At 41.2% G+C, this 23,748-nt stretch overlaps 2 protein-coding genes across 2 annotated transcripts in view; both read left to right on the top strand.

Moving 5' to 3' along the window:
* The first annotated feature begins 158 nt into the window (after positions 1-158).
* On the top strand, positions 159-11,053 carry LOC140543236 (aminoacylase-1-like). Its single transcript, XM_072666288.1, has 15 exons — positions 159-247; positions 1,436-1,564; positions 2,416-2,480; positions 2,774-2,878; positions 3,660-3,754; positions 3,845-3,921; positions 4,620-4,709; positions 5,544-5,600; positions 5,741-5,814; positions 6,586-6,635; positions 6,707-6,851; positions 7,109-7,177; positions 7,285-7,364; positions 8,179-8,239; positions 9,032-11,053. Exons 2-15 carry the CDS (start codon positions 1,441-1,443, stop codon positions 9,194-9,196), a joined length of 1,257 nt encoding a protein of 418 aa, XP_072522389.1. The 5' UTR covers positions 159-247; positions 1,436-1,440; the 3' UTR covers positions 9,197-11,053.
* Positions 11,054-18,159: 7,106 nt separating this feature from the next.
* cacna2d2b (calcium channel, voltage-dependent, alpha 2/delta subunit 2b) overlaps positions 18,160-23,748 on the top strand; it is a 51,436-nt gene continuing 45,847 nt past the window's right edge. Inside the window, exon 1 of the mRNA XM_072666588.1 lies at positions 18,160-18,495. Within this exon, the coding sequence (XP_072522689.1) occupies positions 18,380-18,495 (116 nt within the window). The 5' untranslated portion in view covers positions 18,160-18,379. The remainder of the gene's footprint in view (positions 18,496-23,748) is intronic.

Raw genomic sequence — 23,748 nt, 5'->3', positions numbered from 1 at the left:
TAATAAATATAAATAAATATAAAAAATATCATAAAATAATATAATAAAGAGTATTATATAATATATGTCATATATATTGTTAGAACTGAAAACAGTGTGATGGTGAGTTAATGGTAATTGGGGGGGGGGGGGGGTTGTGGATTCATCGACTTCACCTCGATCGACTGTAATGTCTACCCGCGACATGGCACTTATTAAACAGCCAGTCTCAAGTTATCGCTGAGACACTGGGTTGAAGGTAACGAAGGTAAGACTCGGGCTTTTCCTTCTGTCTTTTGAAGAAGCTGTCAGCTTTATTAATACTGTATTATTTATTTAAAAACCAGAGCTGGGCAGGATCCGTGCTGGACTACAGATTAAGCAGCTTTAGCTCACCGGAACAAAAAGATTTCCCATTTCCATTTAATTTCCTTCTGAATCCAAATCACGACGTTAACGGCGATTCAGGGGCGTTTTGTTGTATTTTGTTGTATAAATCGGCTGCTAAAACCATTAAACCCGCCTGCAATCAGTCAGAAATTGGCTTGTTTTTGGGTTGTTTTGTGGTCCACCTTAAATGGCGCCGCGCTTGTAATGGAAACCGCTAGCTACCCTAATAAACGAGGAGCCTTGTGAGCGCTCCGCTGCTGCTGCTGCTGCTGCTGCTCAGATTTAAGGTGGAACGGACGAGTTCGAACAAGGAACCAACTTGGGACAACTGGATGTAGTTAGCGTAGGTACCCCTTAATATCGGCTATATATAATATATAATATAATATATAATATATCTAATATAGCTAGAACCTGTGTAGCTAAAATAATGGCTAATAATATTACTTAAATGACGAGTGACCCAGTCTGCTTTCAGTATCTTCATTAATAAATAAATAAATACAATAAATACTCAAACAGAGAATATAAACAAGATTTGGGATCAGCAAAATGTTTGTCTGGTTTAAATAATGAGCTTGTTTATTTATTAATGTATTCATTATTTTTATTAAATCTAATTTATATTACAAAAATGGGCGTAAAGTGTCAAAACCGTGCGTTTTAATGCTATTTGGCTCACTTTTGGTCTTGGTATCCTGGACTTGACCTGTGATCATGCTCCTGACCTAAGGTATTTTTATTTTCTGCCCAATATGAGAGAAATATATATGCATGTATAATAACGTTTATATATATATACTAAACTAGTTATATAGTGTATGTTTCTTTATAACAGGTTGTGCAGCATATAAACATGCAGTGTATTCAAATGAGAAATCTGATGTGTTTCAGTTTTTATTTATTATATATTTTGTGTTTCTTTTCTGAGATTCTTCTTTAAAGTGCTGAAACCCTTCATGCAATGCGGATCTGCTGACGCAGCAGTGGCCGGTCATCGCTTTATAACTCTGTTTTATTGCTGGATTCTGGTTAATAATCCACCTGTTTTTTAACCATGACACAGACGGTATGCTGCCAGATCAGGACGGGCCGAGTGGAGGAGGGGGCACGCAGGGTGTTAAAGAAGACCCCGCTGTGTCTCTGTTCAGGGAATATCTCCAGCTGAAGACTGTTCACCCAGAGCCAGACTACGGTAACTAAAGCACCGCATCATAAACAGTACTGTGCAAAATCACCTGTGAAGACGGACTGAAAAAAGCTCCTTATCCGGGCAGTAAATGTTTGATTCCTCTGTAAAACACTTAAGAATATGAATAGAATAAGAATAAGCTCTAAAAAAACATAGACAGTCGTGATTTTACATCACTGTGTACATTAAAACACCTCCAAAGTTCTCCTCATAGAGTCTAGTATTAGGTATAGTTCTCATCCAGCACCTGGTTTAGTAAATCAGTTCTTAATGATGGTAAATCAGGAGAACTGCTGCTGCTGGTGAAGCTGTACACGTCCCTGTTGTGCTGGCTGGGGACGTCCAGGAGAAACCTGGAACCAAGCTTTCTTTAGACTAGCTCCCAAGATCTCAACTACTTTCTTTAAAATGAGAAATTCTTGTTTCTTTTTTTGTGTGTTTATGTTTACCTGTATTTATGTTTACTGTTTTATTCTTGTTTATTTGTGCATCTGTTCTAATTCTGTTACTTAAAAATAATTATTTTAAATAATGTGATTATGTGCCTAAAATATCTGTGCAGTACTGTGTGTAAAAATCTATTTTGGAACTGTTGCATCCTCTTTTAAAGAGACTATCAGTCGGTTGACTTTAGTTTGAGTTTATTAACAGTGTAAGTTGGCCTTTAGAGTGTAGGGCAGATAGTGCCACTGTTTCTGAGATGATGCAATAAGAGGATGTGCTGAATGTGCAGGTAAAAACAGCTGAGCTGAGCAGTGGTGTGGTCAGCTGTCTGCTCCGCTCTTTTATTGTTGCTGTTTGGTCACACAGCTATGTATGTGTGTGTGTATGTTTGCGTGTGTGTTTAATTACAGATGCTGCTCTTAAGTTCCTCGCCAGAATTTCGGAGGAGCTTGGTTTGCCTATGAAGAAGATTGAGGTACTCATTATGAGTAGGCCAGGAGGGTCTTCATTATCCGTTTCCTAGACTGCAGAGCAGTGTAACAAGAGCACCCTCACTTTAATTCATTATCTCTTTTAAAACTCACACTCACACTCGTGTTCACTGTACATTTATCAACGTGGCTTAAAAAACATCTTGTCACTAGAGAAGGAGAGGATTTTGGCTAATTTTGTCCAAATAATGTCTTACCTCTTAGTTCTGCCATGTGTCATTAAATCTCAGAAGTAAATAATTCTTTTAAAAAAGTATATAAACCCTCTCTCCCTCAGGTGTGTCCTGGTAGAGTGGTGACCATCTTGACATGGACGGGAACTAATCCAGCTCTAAAGTCTGTCCTCCTCAACTCTCACACTGATGTAGTCCCTGTCTATCAGGTAAGGCTTAAAGGGTTTTTTAATAAAGGCTGTGCAACATCACATCTCAGGAATCGTTTGGATGTTTAACTGGTTCTTTGCCTGGTTAATTCCTTAAACCCTGTACGTAGGTCCACCCTTCAGTTCTTCACCCACCATTATTGCAGTACTCTCACAATTAACATCACCATTTAGGGTTTCATAGATCCTAAAATAGAACCCAGAGGAACGCCACAAAGCATACTATACTGTTACCAAATAATTCATAGTAGCTCTGCATTAATGATTGATAACTAAAATGAATAGTGAAGGTTTTATTGGATTGGTGGAAACCCTTTTGTAGATGGTCCTTTATAGAAGCCCTTTTCAGTATTCTGCAGACTGTACAAAATACCCACAAAGAAACTTTGTGATATCGAGGCTCATCATAGCTTAATTGAAATATGCAATTACATAAATGTGGTTGGTGTGGCGCAACAGATAACACCACTATCTGCCAATGAGATATTGCACCATGTGGGAGATGGAGGGTTCGATTCCCAGTCTGGGTGACTGTGCTACACCATTAAGAGTCCTTTGGCAAGACTCCTAACACTACATTGGCCCGCCTCTGTAATACGAGTAACCTTGTAAGTCGCTCTGGATAAGAGCATCAGCTAAATGCAGTAAATGTAAATGTAAATAAATACAAAACTGAGGATAAATAATAAATGATTTAAAAAACAGAATTTTACTAAATACTAACTGTTGCTTAAAAACTGCAGCATTAAATGATCTGTGGTTTCTGGGTCTTCTCCTGCAGGAACACTGGAAGTATGATGCATTTGCTGCTGTGAAGGATGCTGATGGAAACATCTTTGGGAGAGGAACTCAGGACATGAAGAGTGTCACTATACAGTGAGCGCAGCTCTACATCACTACAGGATTCACAGAGACACTGCTTTCCATTTTTTATCTATATATAGTTCTTGTGTTTGATCTCTGCAGGTATATTGAAGCCATTCGTCGTGTAAAAGCTGCAGGGAAGCGATTTCCCCGAACCATCCACTTATCTTTTGTCCCAGGTAATATCAGTATATGTTTGGTAATGTTTGCAGAACTCACTAGCTAATAATTCAAAGAGTAACGGCAGATACTGTGTAAAAAAAAAAAAAGTTAATTAGTTCCTCTTGTAACTTTTTAAAGCTGTGCAGTTAACCTTTTACACAGATTCACACACATAGTTTCACAAGTGTTTTGTAACTTTGGTACAACAGTCATCTCAACATGTTCATTGAGGCTGTGTTTTCTGAGGGTATGTCCATAAATAACTGTTCACTAAATATATCAGTCATATCAGTATGACTATTTATCTACAGTTTATGTAATAGTAGTGCATGTTACTGCCAAGTTGAAAGTTTGTTGTTCATTGTACGTAACCTAAAGTGGCCAAATTAGCCGATATTCTGATTAAGAATTGGGACTCCGGGCTTTTTATTTATTTATTTATTTATTTATTATTTTTTACTTAAACCAACCAGTTCGCAATCACTGTTTGCTGCGATGTAAACATGTATCATTGCTAAAATAGCTGCGCTCAGCTTGAATCATTGAGATCAGGTCACTGTGCAGTAATGGTGATTGTTCTGACGTCAGCAGCTATGTAGGTCTCTTCATATGTTTATGTGTCTTTGGGTTAATCCCAGCTAATGGATGTTGCCCTTTGCTCTGTTGCAGCGCCGCTCCAGCAACGTCTGTAAATGCCAGTCTGTTTTATTTGCAGATGAGGAGGTCGGAGGTCATAAAGGGATGGAGACATTTATAAACCATCCAGAGTTTCAGAAGCTCAACGTTGGTTTTGCGCTGGATGAGGGTAAACAAATAAACCAATTAGCTGCTCATTAACTTATCTGGTTGGACATTACCATTCAGTTCTCGATAGGCTGTAACCAGGTCTTGTCTTGTCTTGTCTGCTCCAGCACACCTGACTTCAACCCTTAGGAATCTTTAGAATTGTCATTTTGTAACACATTTGATTTTTGTGTGTCTCGTGCCCAACAAAAAAGACTAATTTGACCAGCCTCAGTTGCCTTTTGCATTGAGATGTCTGAAATGTGCAGAAGAAATTCCATATTCAAGATTGCCAAGTTTAAACCTTTAATAGCATAGACCAGCAGCAGTTCCCTAAACCTGCTGGAATATCCTGAAGTACAACTTAATTGAAGAAGTGATACTGCAGTAGTAGTTTGTGTAGTGGTTGTAGTAGTAGTAGATTGTGCACCCCTGGTCAAATGAGATGCATAGTTGATGTTTTAAATGTAAATAAGTATACGATTATGGTAAAAAGCAAAAAAAGTATTTATATCAATCTGTTAAATGCAGAAAATAAATAGGAACTGTGTCTAAAATGTGGAAAAATGTCATGTTTAGGTTTGAGCAGGGGTGCTGCAACTTCTTGTATACGATTGTATATCTTTATTTTGAGCGCTGCAAAATATGTATAATAGCGGCTGGGTTAAGAATAGTCCTGAGCTTCTCTCCCTGTAACTGTGTTCTGCTGAACTGTCTTAAGTTCTTAAGAGCCAAATGTTTGTAAGTTGAGCTCAGTAACTCAGGGGTCCAGCTGTGCTCTGTGTTTGGCCTGTGTTCACTTTCCAAGACATACAGTTTCCGCTTGTTTTGTCACTGTGTGTGTGTGTTCTGACAGGTCTGGCCAACCCCACTGAAGCGTTCACTGTGTTTTATGGAGAGAGGAACCCGTGGTGTAAGTGTCCAGCTCTAAGCTACTTATCTGAGTGTGTGTGTGTGTGTGCGCAGATCAACTGGAACTGAAACGTGTGTGTGTGTGTGTGTGTGTGTGTGTGTGTGTGTGTGTTCTCTCACATTGCCCCCTGTGTGCTGTAGGGATCACTGTTCACTGTCCAGGCAGTCCAGGTCATGGCTCCAGGTTTGTGGAGAACACGGCTGCAGAAAAATTGGTGGGTAACCTTACAGCTCTGTGTGTATGTTTGCTGTTTAATTCATTTTAAAGGCTTTGTTGCCACTTCAGCGTGAGCCAGCAAATCCCAGGACTCATAACTCATGCACTGGAGTCATCCAGCCCATGAATTCAAAGTCAAATCAACATCCAGCCTCTTGTAGGACATATTCGCCCTTAGATGTTCGCAGAGTACTGTAAAAGGTTTGTGAGTAGGGGTTGGTGATGTTGGATGATCACTAACCCACCTTATCCCCAACTCCCCTCCTCACCCCAGAAGAATTGATGGAGCGCCATCCAATCCCGTCCAAACGCTCTGATGCTTGTTTCAAAAGTAATGGCATGGTGGGAGTACGTCTTTACAGATTCTATTGGAATGCAGAGGCAACCATGTATCAAATAAAATAAAAAAGAGAAGTAACTCTCGAATGGCAGGTTCAAAGCATGTTGAGCTCCAGTGGTGTTACGTTGGCAGCAAAAAAACCAAACAAACAAAAAAGACGTGGGGAACCTTCACATGTCTTGGAGGAGGACCTAGCAATCATGCAGTCTGTGGAGTTCTAGATAGTGGGGGAACTAGGAAAGACTACATTGGGGAGAAAATATAGTCATTATTTCTACCAGAGACTGTTAAAGCTGTGCTTGTATCTGGAACTACTAGTAAGCAGATTGCTTGACTGTAAGCATAATTGATTATTCTGCAGTTTTTAGTTTGTTGGAAAGCGTGTTGAGAAGACTGATCTTTGCCTGGGTTTGCTGTTGTGTTCTGCAGCGCAGGATCATCAACTCGTTCCTGGACTTCAGAGCCAGAGAGAAAGAGCGGTGAGCAGACTAATGCAGTTAACACATTTCCTCATGTGGTTGTTCTTATACTGATGAGTGTCGTTTTACAGCTTGGACACGTCTGAGTGCTTCACGCTGGGTGATGTCACCACTGTTAACATGACAATGGTGCGTGGAGGCGTGGCTTACAATGTAATACCTGCTGAGATGGATGTCAGCTTTGATATAAGAATTCCACCCACTGTCAATCTACAGGTGTGTATTTGTATAAAAACATTGAGGGGATGACTGACTGACTGACTGACTGCTGGGGTGATTTTATTTTTCTGTTTTAGGCTAATTTGTTCACCTCAGAGAATTTCACTAAACTGCTTCAACTCTTTAGATGTACTGGTTTCTAGCCATTCTTCTGTTTTCCCTGCTCCAACACGCCTGAGTTAAATTCAAAACCAGGTAACACTAACCTGCACAGCAGAGCTGTAAACATGGCATGTATGTGTGTTTCTCTGCAGGAGTTTGAGGAGCAGATTAAGGCCTGGTGTGCGGAAGCTGGTGAGGGCATCACATATACATTTGCGCAGGTCAGTGAAAAACCTCAAATAACCACCATCTGTTGTATTTTATAGTTAATGACTGGTCAGTGATTTGTTTTGGTTTTCTTTCCCCTTCCTCTCGCTCTCATTAACAGAAATTTATGCACCAGAACACCACCTCCACAGAGGACAGTGACCCCTGGTGGCATGCTTTCAGTTCCACCTGCAAAGCCATGTAAGAAACCATCCCTCTAACAAACCAAACTATTTTCTAATATTAAATAAGAAAGTAGAATAGAATGAAAATAGACTGAGACAGACACCTTAAACCGCACCAGACCAAACTCCTTATGGTTAAAGGGGTAGTTTCTCAAGATGCACAGAACCAACAGTGGTTTAAGGCTTCCTCATTCTTATAACTTAGGAATAAACAAACAGTTTTGTGTAATTATTGTTGTATAATTACTGATTCAAAAAAGAATATACTGAAATTACTGGATATAGGAAAAAAAACACAGTTGAGGGGGGTCTTCCGGCTGAATGGCCACTTCACTGCAGGGATTGTAAAAAATTACATTTACAGAGTTACATAAAAAAAAATTACTGAAGAATGAAGAATGTCTGTCTTCTGTTATACAGTGTTTTAAATATGAAGCATCTGAAAGACCTGGCTTTTAACTTACTCGCGTTTAGCAGGCTGAAGATTTTTCACAAGATGTGTGTACTCAAATAGCTCTCTGTGCTTTGCATCAGTGATACTGTGTGACATTGTCAATGACACTGTATCCTTCTTACAGGGAAAGGCATACTTGCCAAGAAAAATGATTGATTGTGTAAGATCTTTACGCCGCACTGTATATCCAACAAGACAGGGTGGCGTTTAAATTGTTTTCAGCTTGGCTAATGTACTTTAGTCCATGTTTCTTGATAACAGTGAGCCATACAGTAACAGAACCCACAAACTTGTGAAGAAAGTATAAGACTCGCTCTAATATGGAGTGGCATGGACTCTGCTGCTGTGATGAACCATTGAACTGTGTCTCTGACAGGAACATGACGCTGCAGAAGGAGATTTTTCCAGCTGCTACAGACAGCCGCTTCATCAGGGCGGTGAGTGGCTGCTGCTGTTAGCATTTCAACAGCATTTCATCTTCCTTAGCCGAGCTCATTTCATTACCACAGTGCTCACTTCAGTCTAGAGTGTCATACATCTCTATTTCTGTCTGCAGATTGGACCAGTCTGTGACTGGGATGTATGAGACGTTTTATAGAGGCTTTTTTTTTTTTTTAATTCCAGAGAGATGCAGAAGTGTGTATGTGTATGTGAGGGAGAAAGAGAGAGAGTCTGTATTACCTGTTGTCATTATAATACATTAAAAAATTATGTTTGAATGGATGTGTTATGGCAAATAACAAGAATAAGAATATGAGGACATCATTGCTGTTACACAAAAATCTCTAGCATCAAGTTTAAAAGTAATGGAAAGACCTTCCTAACATTAGTTAAGTTATTACAATGGATTGATGGAGTGTTTATATTGGTCCTTTTATCATGACACAAAGATTCACATTATGTCGGAAAGTGAAAAACAGCATTTACAGATTTACTATTAAAGATAGATTTATTTTGGGTTCGGTTTATTCTAATTTTGGATTAGAATAATTTCAGTTATTTTCAGTTTTTTCTTATTATTGCCTATTCTACTGAATCATTTCCACTAGATAGTGAATCATTATACTGAGACACTGAGTAGCAGGCCTTAAAATCAAGACAGGGGGTTAAAAATTTAGGAACTCTTTCTGAGATGTGGTGGATTTGCCCCAGGGTGAAACAAAAGCTTCCTTTGGTCTAATGTTTTTGTGTGTGTGTGTGTGTGTGTGTGTGTGTGTGTGTGTGTGTAGGCTGGTCTACCTGCTATTGGCTTTTCCCCGATGAACTGCACCCCCATTCTCCTGCACGACCACAACGAGTTCCTGAACGAGGGAGTGTTTCTGAAGGGTATCACAGTGTACGAGAGACTGCTGCCCGTCCTGGCCTCTGTACCATCACAGAAAGGAGAGGAATAATCACACACATGCACGCACACACTCTTCTTACAAATATGCACATCCTTTGCTCTCTCTGGATCTTCCTTTTGCTCCCTGCATTAACACACTCTTTCTGTTTTCTTCTGCTCACTCTCATTTTCTTTTTCTTAGACTGCTGACTGTAGCATTCACACTTTCTTCCTTTACTTTTTTGTCTTTCTTCCTCCCCTCTTCTCTTTCATTCTCCAATCTTTTGGCTCTCCAATCTGTCTATCAACACTAGTGTTTTGCACTTTTCTCTGCTTTTTTTAAAAGCATCTTTAACACCAAAGAACAGGCTGCACCCATCCAATAAGAGACTTCAGCCACTCGTGTGCTTTTAATTCAATAACTCAGGAGAACCTCCACACAGCGCTGCTGTAGCGCTGCTGTAGCGTTGCTTCAGTTCACATAATTTTACATGTTGCTTTTCTGCTTTACAAATCCGAACTTTGTTTTAAAGAATGTAAACACTCATATCCCATGTCCGTATTTAAAGGGCCCATATCACAGAAAACCAAATGTTCCTTATTTTTTTAAATAAGGGGGTTAATATCATATGTAAACTTTATCTGTACAGTCCATATAAAGAAACTAAGCTGCTAAACATCCTGTTTTTAAGACCTGTTTTTGTGATGTCACAGAAACCAAATACAATACATCTACTATATAGACCAATTTGGCCTATAGCTGTTTAGTCTTGCTCACTCACACTGAAGTTATAAGGTGTGTCCCAATTCATGCGTTGCATCCTTAGAAAGACGTCAACGAAGGCATAGACTGTGTAGGCAGAACCAGAATGAGACAGACTACGGCGGATTTCCTGTTTGCGTCACAGCACTGCTGTCCAAGCCTTTATTGTTACAAAACGAAACTCATTTGTACCCTAATTTGCAGTAGTAATTTGTAAATTGTAGTTTATCTTTGTTTGGATGTCCTTAATATTAATGCTATATGCATATATATATTCAGAAAATGATAATAAAATACAACAAAGTTCTGCAAAAATGTGTTTATTGACATCCTCGTTGACACGCAATGAATCTCGAGATATGTAGGCTGGCGGAGGATCCACTCGACGGATCCTTCGGTACCATGGAAAAAAAGGACGTATTTCTTGGTCTCATTTGAAGGACCTACTGGACACTACTGTTACACAACCTGCTTTTAAATACAGCTTTCGAAGGATGCAGCCCTTGAATTGGGACACACTAATGGAGTGTTTCAGCCTGTACTGCATTTTGAATGAGGCGCAGCCAATCGGAACAAAGCTATTTTACATATGTCAGTCTTAAAGGGACAGTAACCAAAGCAGGCTGTTAAGTCTAAGGGATAAAGAGAGGTGGAATGTTTTTTGGCACTCAAAAATAATGATATATAGTATGATATGAGCCCTTTAAATAGCATGTCCTGTCTGTGTGAGGAGTTTATGAGGGTCTACACAGGGTCTACACATTGATTGTATAAGTGTATAAGTGCGGTAGATGTGTGTGTAAAGTTACCTCTTGGAGAATCTGATTCAGGGATGCTGTCTCAGTCTTAAAGGAACAGAAATGGGAATATAAAAAATATATATTGATGGTAGAGCTGTGTAGAAATGTCTTATGTGATTATTATAGTCAAAATGTGTTCTATAATACTGTGTCATTTAAAATCTGCTTTAAAAAACAAAAAAAAGAAACCAATTACATAAAAAATATTTGGAGAAGTTAATCTGCTTATGTTTACAATCACTTGGCCTGTAATCAGTTCAAAATTAACATGGTGAAATACTGGATGATGAATTAATTGTTTTTTTTCTATTACATGGTCATAGAGTTGATTTTTAAACCTGTTTTACTTAATTAAACACTTCAAGCCTGAATCTTACTGTTTCCTTCTTTTAATCCAGTCAACCATATCATTAAGACCACCTTCCTAAAATTGTGTAGGTCCCCCTCGTGCCACCAAAACAGCTCTGTCCCATCGAGGCCTGGACTCCACAGGACCTCTGAAGGTGCCCTGTGGTATATGGCACCCAATATTAACGTTAGCAGCAGATTCTTTAAGTCCTGTAAGCTGTGAGGTGGGGATTCTTCTAGGCATCAATGAGCCACTTCATCGGTTTTCCTTTGGAGCACTAAGTCAGTAGATACTGACTGCTGCATACCGGGAACACCCCACAAGACTGGCCTGATGTTTAGGGGATGCTCTGACCCAGTCATCTAGAACATCGCAGTTGCTTCATGTAAAAGTGTCTCAGAGCTTCTTACGCTTGTTGCTCTTTCCTTCTTCCAACTCTTCACTTTCAAAAACTGACTGTTCACTTCCTGCCTAATATATGCACTCCCGGACCAGTGCTATTGGATGCCTCTGGATTGGATACAGAAAAGCAATGTTATTCACTTTACCTGGTAGTGGTTTTAATGTCATGGCTGATAGGTGTCTATCAGTCTTTTGTGGAAATGGAAATGAAGCAAAGTGTGGCCAGTAGGGGGCAAGCATGTCCTGAGCTTAATGACCACTACAGAAAAAAATAAAATAACATTTGAGCACCCACCTGCAAATCTACCATCCTGCAGACCCCACCAATTCTCACCTCAAACTAATTCTCACCTTCAGAAGTGCTTGAAGAGCTGAATGGGCTGTATATAGATTTGGGTTGGAGCTGAAGTCTGCAGGAGCAGGGTTGGTGACCACTGGTATAATGGCATAAATAAATGTCCAAGTCACTGAACATCCCCTGGAGTTAATCAGTATTCCTGGCAACAAAAACATGAAGACCAACTTCTAACTAACTACATTAACTCAGGGTTATTTAAGAATATACATCTGGAGTTCAGTTAAATCCATCATTAAGAAAGTCATAGGTGTGTTGGTGACCTCCCTCACTAGTTTCCTTCAGTTTGTGAGGAAGGACAGATTTATATGTGCCATATTCCTTCCATTTCTTAATGATGGATTTAACTGACCTCCAGACGTATATTCTTAAATACCCCCTTTTCTCTGAGTTATGTAGTGTTCCTTGGTCTTCATGGTGTTTTTGTTGCCAGGAATACTGATTAACCAGTGACTGGACCTTCCAGACAGGCGTTTTAATACTACATTCACATTCACTGCACTCAGGTGATCTTCATTTCACTAATTGTGAGGCTACTAGAACCAACTGCCTGGGCTGCTGTTTAATTAGGTTAGTCACTTTTGGATGAATATTTATGCAATCTCTTGTTTTGCATGATCTGTTTTTATTTATTTGACATTACTTTGTAGAAACCTGATTTCACTTTGACATTCAAGAGTTTTTTCTTGTAAAAAGCCAAATGATATTGATTCTATTTATAAAGCAATGAAAGGGAAAAAACATCCAAATGGGTGACTACTTTTTATAGACACTGTATGTGGTTGTCCATAGCAACAGATGAGCTACGGCCTCTAACTGTAAACCTACACAGTGAACTTGTATGTTTCGGATAAATTGTAGGATCGGCTTAGAATATTACTTCTCTCTCTCTCTCTCTTTCCTCAGTCACACTCCATCTCTTAAAGTCTCTCACGCTTCGTTTCTCTCACACTCGTTACCTCTCTCTCTACACCCTCCTCCTCTTTCTCCCTTCTGTTTCTCGTGTTCTCTCTCTCTCTCTCTCTCTCTCTGCTGGAGTTGGAGCTGTAAGGTCAGGTTCATTACCACTGAGGAACTCCTGCGGAGAGAAAGATTAAAACCTGCAGAGGACACGAGAAGAAAGAGTGAGAACAGATTGAGGAAAAAGGAGTGAAGGAGAAGGACTGAGGGATGAGAGTGTAAAGCCTGCAGTGTTGCTGATTTTCCAGCACTTTTGCTGCCTTAACTGAAAAAAGCCACTTAGCATTGCTCAAGCAGCAACCTAGAAACCACCTAACATCTGACTACTGATGGCTTTGCAACCACTTTAGTACCTTAACACCCCAGTAACCACCAGATTGCCACCAGAAGTAGTTCCTGGGATTAAGGTACCAAGGTGATTGCTAGGGCATCACTAGTTGCTAGGTTGTTGCTACCACCTACGTACCTTCGAACTATCTGGACTGCCTACCCGGCAGGCACTGGACATCAATGTCATGCAAGAAAGACATTGGATTCTTAACATCAGATTTGAGGTTGTTGTAAAAACAACCTCAATAAACCAAAATATTTGTTTGGAAATCAAAGTCACAAATATGTCAACAAACAATATTTACTTGTTCATATTTTCTTGTAACTTAAAGACAGTGTTCATTATTCTGGAGAACAACGGTTGATATTTGAACTTAACAGCAAAACAAAAACACCCCTCCCTTCAGTGCTCCTTCGGAAGCTCCAAAACCCAAATTTTTGCAGCCGCATTGCCAAGGTAACAACACTGAGCTTGCAGACCAGAGACAGTAAACACACAACATCCAGAGTCTGAACACACCAAGCAAAACACAACAGAGTAAAAACTAGCGAGTATTAGCAAACCTGCTGCCGGCTTCACATGCTGGTTGCCGGCCTCGAACAACATCGCTACCATCCCGTTAGCACGCCAGCTGAGGTTTCCTAGTTTGCATGACCTTGCTAATGTTACTTAGCATAGCATTTCAAATTATGCATGAATATATATAATCCTATTGCTTATAAATAAACACAAACACATGCATTTTCTTCTCACTGTCTGAAATAAAATTAGAATAAACTTTTCCCATTTTAGGTCAATTAGGATTACCAAAATTATTTATATTTGCTAAATGCCAGAATAATGAGAGAGAGACATTTTTAGGACAATTTTTATTACTTTCATCAAGATCTACATTTCATTAGTATTTGGTACCATTGCCCTTAAACTGTATGACTTGGGTCAAACGTTTTAGATATCCTTCCATAAGCTTCTCACAATAATTTTGGCCCATTCTTCCTGACAGAACTGGTGTAACTGAGCCATGTTTGTAACCAGTTTGGCAGTCTGCTTCGGGTCGTTGTCCATTTGGAAGACCCATTTGCGTCCAAGACTTAACTTCCTGGCTGATGTTTTGAGCTGTATTTCCACATATTGCCATCTATTTTGTGCACCAGTGCACCAGTCCCTCCCGCAGCAAAACAACCCCACAACCCCACACATGATTCTTCCACCCCCATGTTTCACAGTTGGGATGGTGTTCCAAACGTAACAATGGTCGTTATGGCCAAACAGTTTTGTCAGACCACAGAACATGTCTCCAAAAATGAAGGTCTTTGTCCCTGTGTGCATTCTGGCTTTTTTCTGTTTCTTTTGTAGTAATGGCTTCTTCCTGGAACAGTGGCCTTTTAGCCCATGTTGATACAGTACTCTTTTCACTGTGGATAACGACACACTCTTACCAGCTTCAGCCAGCATCTTCACAAGGTCTTTAGCTTTTGTTCTTGGGCTGATATGCACATTTCGGACCAAAGCATGTTCATCTGTCTCCTTCCTGAGCGGTATGATGGCTGGACATTCCCATCTTGTTTGTACTTGCGTATAATTGTTTGTACAGATGAACGAGGCTCCTTCAGGCATCTGGAAATTGCACCCAAGGATGAACCGGACTTGTGCAAGTCCACAATTCTCTTCCTGATATCTTGGCTAATTTCTTTCGACTTTCCCATGATGTTACACAAAGAAGCAGTGTGTTTCAGTTGTGCCTTAATACATTCACAGGTGTGTCTCTAATTAACTCAGATGTTGCCAATAAACCTATGAGAAGCTTCCAAAGATATGACATCATCATATGGGCTGTCCCAAATGGTTTAAAGACATAGCTAGCTAGCTAGCAAGCGCCAGGTCCAGTCTCCCCTGCCCTCCCCTTCCCCCATCCTGTACACGAGCATGGGCAGTATGAAGTTAGCATGTAATGTTTAGAAAATGTTGGGATTTGGGTTACTTTAAACTTAAAACTAAGAACCGGTTCACTATTCATCACTATTCTACATCAAGTTGATGTTGGCATTAGACGTTGGCCTGATGTTGAATTTCAATCAGCCGCCGTTACAACCTACATTCAACATGATAACAATGTCTATCGATGTTGGTAGCTAGGTAGCCCTAATAGTCCTGCTTCACCACTGCATCTGGTTAAACAGACAGAGACTAAGAAAGGCTGTAGTATCCCTTTAACAACCCTTCATTCTGCCCCCTGGGGTTGGTGTGCGGGACGTTTCCATTTGGAGAAGATTACAGCCTGCAGCCAGGCACAAACACAAACTGCAGAAACACACAGACACAGCTCGGCAACATCCGCAACAACCACAAACCGAAGTATGTGTGTGTGTGTGTGTGTGTATGGCTTGCATGTAGAGGAGAAAGAGAACAAGTCAGTGCATTTAATCAGACTGGTGTGTGTGTGTGTGTGTGTGTGTGTCCCTCCTGCAGTGCACAGCATGGTCAGTGTGTGTCAGTAATTAGGCTGTGCAATTCAGGCCCTGGCAGCTGGATTACAGCCTGCTGCACTGTCACACACACACACACACACACACACACACACACATACTGAGTTTTTATACTCTGCTGTTAATCTTAAAAGAATAGTTTGGTACAAAACTGCTAAAATCTGATTTGCAGTTTTCCACAATCAGACAGTCTGCAGTCTAAATCTGACTTCTTTATTTTTAAAGCAGAGCTACAAGGCTAATGTAGCTAACAAGTCAGTAGTCCCCCAAATGTCCATCCACACACCTCTCACAACCCACTCAAACTGCATCTAGGTCTTCACTAAAGTGGCGCAGACTAGACGATGTGGGTTAGTATGATTTTTGCACCATGTCCTAAACTATATGGACGCCTGCTCATTGTTTCTTTCAAAATCAAGGGTATTAAAAAGGGTTTATCCTGCTTTGGTTGGGGGATCTGTCTCTACTGTCCAGGAAAGACGGCTTTCTACTAGATTTTGGAGTATTGCTGTGAGGATTTGATTGCAATCAGTGACAAGCAGTGTTAATGAGGTCAGGACGTTGGATGATCACCATCCCACCTTAAGCCCAACTCTCCAACTCATCCCATTCCAGAGAACACAGTTCCACTGCTCCACAGCTCAATGCTCCACCGTCATTCCTTAGATTCCTTAGTTTCACTGTTGGCATTAGGGATGGTGCCAATAGGTTTATGTTTATCTGCTCCAGTCCTATTCTATTGGCAATACTCTAGAGGGACTAGACAAGCTACGTGTAGGCATTTGCACATCTCTGTCAGCAATGGATGCAACGTAAAGTAGCTGAAAGCATTCATTAGAAGGGGTGTCCACAAATATTTGGACATATAGTGGATCAAATGAGTGTTAATATGCAGTACCATTTCGCATGGATAGGCCTTAGGCATGTCTACACTGGGAACGCTGAGTGTCTCCACTTTTATATTGTATTGAAAAGCTACACAGTATCAGTAGCTCACAGCCGAGAAAACCACGTTACTACTGCAATCTGAACCCCTTCAGTAATCCAGTGATTTCTCTGTGTTCCAGTGGGTTCAACTGGGAAAACTACAGTGCCCCTCTACACCGTGCAGCTGGCACATTAACAGGTGCAACGTGGGGCAGTGTGTAAAAACACCACACTCTGCTGTAACACACCTGACTCAACTCACAGAGGGCTTAACCACGAGCTGACGAGTTGACTCAGGTGTGCTGGAGCAAGATATCGTCTCTCCGAAATACAGTTACAGGACTATACAATTCCACTGACAAGAATTAAGCATCAGTGGACTACACCTATTCCCATGGTTATGTTACACCAGTTTCCACGACTACGCATCACCTATTCCCATTTTTATGCTCCACCCATTTCCTTGGTCACTCTATATCAATTTACATAGTTATGGTACACCCATTTTCATGACTATACTACATCCATGACCCGGCCCGTTCCAAAGGTTACACTACACCTATTCCCATGGTTACACTATACCTATTTCCGTAGTTATACCCCACCCACTTTCATGGTTATACACATGAATTTTCGTAGCTATGCCCCACCTATTACCATGACTACTACATCCATTTATACAGTTATGGCCACACCCATTTCCATGGTCACAGAACATACACATCCACAGTTACACAACGCCTCCTACTTCCCATATCTCAGCAAATCCATTTTTTCCCTTTTTCATGAAGTCTGTTTTCCTTCAGTATAAATCAGTTTATTAAGACCAGTAATGTAAAAAGTTGTGACAAATGGGAATTAATGTTACATCCAAACCATTTATCGTGGAGGTAACCACACCAATGCTGGAGGTATATATATATATATATATATATATATATATATATATATATATATAAACATGGGGAGTTTCTATAAAGCTGTTTGTAACACACAGTACCTGCGTAGTCAATGACTTGTAGAAGAGTTGATTCGTTTGAATCAATTATTTTTAAATGAACTGATCGATTCAATTCACAGTCCAGCTGAAGTGAATGTTTTTGTAGACAATATATTTACACAATATTTACGTTCTGGATCTGATATATGACTCTGAGACCAGCTAGCACAGCGTTTTCTCTGTATAACAGGTGGAGTAAGTGAAACGTGACAACCCGGGTAAATAGTATTCGTCCCCACCCATTGGTGCACAGTGACGTTGTCAAAAATGAAGATGTTTTAGAGGTGACAAACGTCTTAACATTAAAGCAAATGAATGATATGATGTGACGTTTTTAATATTATCAGAGACACAGACTCACTGTGCTAATCGTTTTCATTCTGATGTAGACAGATTGGCTTCTGTCCAGGGAGTTTTTTTTTTAATTAATCCATGCAGTAAAGAGAAGCAGTGAATCATTGTAAAGGTTAAAGACAGGCTTCACAAACAGATGAGAGTAAAGCTGCCTTGGCTAATCAATGTGGACTCCGTTGAGAAACCTCATTGCACATGAAGGCGATTCGAATCCATCTGCCTTAACTTTGGGAATCGGTGACTCGTTGCATCGAACGTTCGCTGAGTGGAGACGAACGGTTCCAAAAAAGAATCGGTTCGCTAAATTGAATCGAACTCTCCATCACTAGTCTCCTCACACACGCAGCATCACCGCCACAAAACCCCCCTCACGGGCATCACCAGCTTTTCTGCGCCCCCTACTACCCAAACGGAGATTATCTCTACGGTCTCCACGCCCCGGCGCCGCGGATATCTGGATATTCCTCTTCTCCCTTAAGGTTTCAAGCCATTTTGTGGACCTCGTTTTGACCGGTTTTAATGGAACATGGCGATACTGACTCGCTCCTGCAGCGTTGTCTGCTTGGTTTCCCTCCAGATTGTGCTGATCTTTATCGTGCCGTGGACCGGAGTGGAAAGCCTCACCTTTCCGCAGCATTACACGTAAGTGTTGGCACCCCTACACGACTGAAAAAAGCCGTTAACTGCTGTTTGGGATTTGAATTTGGGCTGCGCGCCAAGTTTCAGCGCGCGGCGCTTTTGAGGTAACCGTTAAAAAGCCCGAATTGAGAGATTTTAGCCTGTTAGCTTCGCGCCTCAGCTTTGTTCGCCTGTCTTTTGGTCTATTTTTCCACACTACCAGTTGCTGTAGTCGGCCACTGGTCACTTTTCGGGGCTAAACGGAGAAAGTTAATCGGTCAGCCACCGGTTTTCGCAGCTGTTACGCAATCCAGCTGTCGTTTTTCCCTCCGTGTGGGAAGTCGCTATAGCAAACTGAGCTGTTTTATTTGACAGCTCTCTGGCTGCGCGTTTTTCTCCCTGTCCCACCCGTATTCAGGCAAGCCCCGCCGCCCGCGCTTCAGTTGGGCGGTAGTGCCCCGCCCCCTCCTTTCTTGCCCACACGATGGTTACGAGTAATTAGCCAATCGCAGCGCAAAAGGCGGCACACAACTAGCCAATCGCAGCGCAGGAGTCGGAGGAGTTCCGAATACGGGTGGAAAAAGAAGCATATCGCTCCCGCTGCAGTAACGTTACAGCCTGCATTCCTCTGGTGAAGCTCAGTAATGGATGCATCCAGTTTACAGGCTTTGTCTTAAAGCCACCACTAGTTCCCTACATAGTAAGGTAGTCTGGGGAAATAAGGACAGTGATTGGATTAATTGAAAAAAAAGAGACTAAGCATGGCACATAATCATCAGCAATAATAATCCATGTATGTTCTATATAATTATATTTACATATATTTATATATTATTTTACATTTGTAGCACATTTTAAATGTTTGTGACAGAAATATCATGAAGGAATTTGGAACCGAACAAGATGTGGTTTATGGTGATCTGCATCTCATAAACTGAAGTCGAGAAGTTAGCTAGCACTGCTAACCTGTTGAGAAGAGATGCTGTTAAGTTGCTGAAACACTTCCATAAAACTTTAAACCACACATGTAAACAAACTGCACTCTTGATTTTCTATAGTACTCTTATAGTACGTACTAGATGTTCACGAGTTAGCTGACAGCTAACTGCCTATGTTCCCTGTGTGTTGAGGTGCATTGCAGGCCATCATAACCTTTCCAGCGAGGTCATTTTAACAGTTATTGCTAATGTTAGTGCTGGGGTCACATGTATTCTGCTGTCCTTTGCTCACATTCATGATGTTAGAAAGTGATTATGAGCGTGGCATGATTGTCCTGGTTTGAGAATTTCTGCTGAAACGGATCTTCAGATCTTGTGGGATTCTCAGCACAACAGTCTCTACTCAGAAGGGAAACACCCTGTTGATTAGAGAGGTCAATGGAGAACGTCCAGACTGGTTGGAGCTGACAGAAAGGCTACAGTAACACAGAAAAACACCCTGTACACTTGTTGTGAGCAGAATAGCATCTCGCAACCTTGAGGAGGATGGGCTACAACAGCAGAAGACCATGTCGAGTTCCACTTCTGTCAGCCAAGAGCAGGAAGATCAGCTGAGGAGCTGAGGCTGCAAAACGGGACAGCCTTACCGGAGTAATGTGGCCTGGTGTGATGAATGTATTTCTGCTGAGGCACACAGATGGTAGGGTCAGAATTTGACCTTATATGGAGTATGTTCCCAACATGTCTGGCTGGGTTACTGTTAGCATTGTTCTTGTGAATTTACTGCAAAAGGTTACTGTTAGCATTACTCTTCTGATCCTACTGTACAGGGTTTACTGTTAACAGTATTCTGGTGTATTTAATGCTCAGGTCACGATTGTTCGCTGGAACAGTAATCCCTAGTGTATGACTGCACACTCTCCTGTGGGACAGTCCTCCCCTCAGAATATACAGTCATGAGTGTGTGTGTATATGTGTGTGTATATGTGTGTGTTTGTGTGTGTGTGTGTGGAGAGAGAGCTCTGTTTTTGGCTGCTCTGCCTGTCTTTCTCAGGAAAAGAAGAGGGAGAGAGAGAGAGAGAGAGAGAGAGAGAGAGAGAAAGCAGAGGCACAGCCAGACTCTCTGGGGCAGCGATAAAATCCAATCACAGCATGATTTGCTGGGAGGAGGAAGCCATTGACCAATCAGAGAGCAGCTCTGTGGGGCAGGAGGAATCAGAGCTTGTTTGGGAATGATGAATCGCATAGAAGTGTGAGGAGGAGAACCACAACACACTCTCTCTTGCGCTCTCTCGCTCTCTCTAAATCCTCTCGCTATTTATTATTTTTTTATATCTTCTCATGTCTTCCTTTCCTTATATCTATCTCTCTGTATCTCTGCTTAAGTATCTGCTTCTCCACCCCCACTGCTAATGAGGCTTGGCTCCTCTGCATCTTTATCTCTCTCTCTCTCTCTCTCTCTCTGTCTTTCTCTCTCATTACCTTCTCTCTCTCTAGCTCACTCTCTGTATATCACTTTCTCTCTACCCCCCCTTTTTCCACCCTCTCTCTCCCTCTTTCTCTCTGTCTCTCTCTCTCTCACCTTCTCTCTTTTCTCATTTTATTTGTCTCTAACTTTACCTTCTCTTTCTTTTTACCCCTCTTTGTCTATCCATCCATCTATCTATGGTGGGCCCTGGGGACGGGGTGTGCCCATGGCAACCCAGTAGTTCAGCTCAGCCCAGACAACAGACAAACATGTTCAGTGAAACCCCAAATGCATATTTATTTAGAACATACACAATGCTCAATAGCCCAGTACAGTTTTACCCCTGGTTCTCACCTCCTTTTTTAGCATCTCTGCCCCTCACCCCCTGTGTCTCACCCTAGTGAGGGCTGCGTTGACTTTTTTAAGCAACATCTGGAGCATGTTGCCTTAACCAGTTCCAGGTGTGCGACATCAGGGCGGGACCCAGGCTGCAGTGAGGCCTTTGCACCCAACCCTCCTCCGCCTCCTCACCGCCACACTATCTCAAGCTTTTCTGGATCTTTCGATCTATCTATGTTTCTCTCTTTATATATATATATATATATATATATATATATATATATATATATATATATATATATATGAGATATCACATATTTATAAATATATCGCTGCTGTCCATCCTACACTGTGTCACTAATTCTGTACCTGGTCAAACACAAGATTTACATTTAAAAGTGTACCACGTTAGCAGCATGACGATGAAGCACACATGGCTGCAGAACCACTGCATTCAATTCTGTTACGCAGATAGATACCCAGATAGAAAATATGTCGCAGTTTTTCAGGTTTGTTTTTTACTCAGCCAAAGCTGAGTTGAGTAAGCTGAGTACCGGAACCAAATTCCAAGAACTGGTACCAGTAACCGTAAAATCTATACATTTATAGCACTCTCTCTATATGTCTATTTCTCTCTGCCCTCCCTCTCTCTCTGTCTCCAATAATGCTCAGATTCTGCCTGGGTTTGAAATCAAGCTGAATCGCCACGGCAACGAGCACTAACTCGTCCAATAAAGAATTAATACTGCACCAGCCAGAGCATATTCACTCTCTCTCTCTCACACACGCTCCCTTCCCCCTCTTTTCCCTCTCTCTCTCTCTCTCTCCCCCACCTGTCCCTCCAGTTTGCTTCTTTCTCTACACCTCCTTCATTGTTTCCATCCCTCCATATCTTCTCCCTTCTGTCTGCCATCCATCTGAACCTTCCCCCCCCCATTTCTCTCACTCACTCTCTTATTTTCCTCTCTCTGTGTCTCGCCCTGTGGTGTGGATGTCAGGTGAGAATGGAGAAATGGTGTAGAGCTCACTGCTACATGCTGTTATTGTGTGTGTGTGTGTGTGTGTGTGTGCATATGTAAGTGTGTCGACCCAGAGGGAGAATGAAGAAGAGTAGGACTCACTCTGAGAAAACCACAGCACTGTTTGTTCTTTACACCATCTGAGGAACACTGAGTAAATGTAGGTGATATTTGTTTTGGATTTACACAGATTATATTTTAAAAGCTGTTGGTGAGCTACCTACAAGAGGTTCTCCTTGTATACGAGTACCCTTTTAACCAGGAAAAGAACAGTTTATACATTCAGATGCTCTGAGTTGTCACCTCTATAGAACCAATGAAGAATCCATGAAGAACCTTTTTAAAAAGAGTGTAGCTCAAAGAATATCTAACCGTCAGATTTACACACCCCAAACAGCCCACTCCAAAGCTTTTCAGCATTCAAGACATGGCAAGTAATGGAAGCTTATATCCCACCAGTTAGCTGTTACACTGTTTTAGATCCTTTTAGATGTTTTAGAGGTATAGACTGTGCACTTCAGTAGTAATGTCAATGACACAGGACCAGAGGCTTGGTTCTTTAGTTTTGTGCTGGAGCTACAAGGACAATGTAGCTAACATTCAACATAAGCTTATAGCCCAACAATTAGCGTGGTGCTAACTGCATGTCTAAATCATCAGTGGAGGTGTTCTCTAACAACCTTGCTTATGTAGTTTCTGATCAATGATGCCAACCTAGCGATGACCTTTTAGGCCCCTCTAGCCAGTTATTTTAATAAAATCTTGTGACCTTTGGTCCAAACCCTATCTACTTCCCAGAGAAAAGAATCGCAAAAACTGGCTGTGAGTGTGAGGCACTCTGCAGCTCCTCTGCTCCCCAGAGACAGAGCAGCACATTCAGTCTGCATGGCAGCTCACACAGACGTGAATAAGCTGCGCATGTGCAAATAGTGCTGCCGAGGACCAATTACTAATCTGTTGGTTTCCCCTCCTTTATGTTTATTTCTGTCCCGTTTCTGAATTCTGAATTTAACATATATGTGGTGCTCATGTCTGATACATTAGTGCATATAAGTTCATATAGCTCATTAACTCATTCTGTTAAAATTTATTAAATTATAGTATTTGCATAGTTTAGCTTCATTTTTGTGAATTTCAGTCCAATAACATTTATATTTTATGGCATTTAGCAGACACACTTATCCAGAGCGACTTACAAGGTTACCCGTAATACAGAGGTGGGTCATTGCAGTGTTAGGAGTCTTGCCCAAGGACTCTTTATTTGTGTAGCGCAGCATAGTCACCCAGAACAGGAATCGAACCCCAGTCTCCTACATGGTGTGGTAGGTCAGTGGCATGTAGTGGTGTTATCTGTTGCGCCACACCAACCACTACACACTACGACTACAATAACCAGTTGCTAGTTACATACTAGTGTTGCACCAATAACGATACTGTATCAGTATTGGTGCTGATACTGGCACTTATACACAGTGTCGGGGTCAGCAGTAGAGAGCACCGATACCATGAAGCC

This window comes from Salminus brasiliensis, chromosome 21 (genome assembly GCF_030463535.1).
Source record: "Salminus brasiliensis chromosome 21, fSalBra1.hap2, whole genome shotgun sequence".
Lineage (NCBI taxonomy): Eukaryota > Metazoa > Chordata > Actinopteri > Characiformes > Bryconidae > Salminus > Salminus brasiliensis.
The sequence above is the reverse complement of the archived record's forward strand: the minus strand, read 5'-3'. Positions and strand labels throughout refer to the sequence as shown.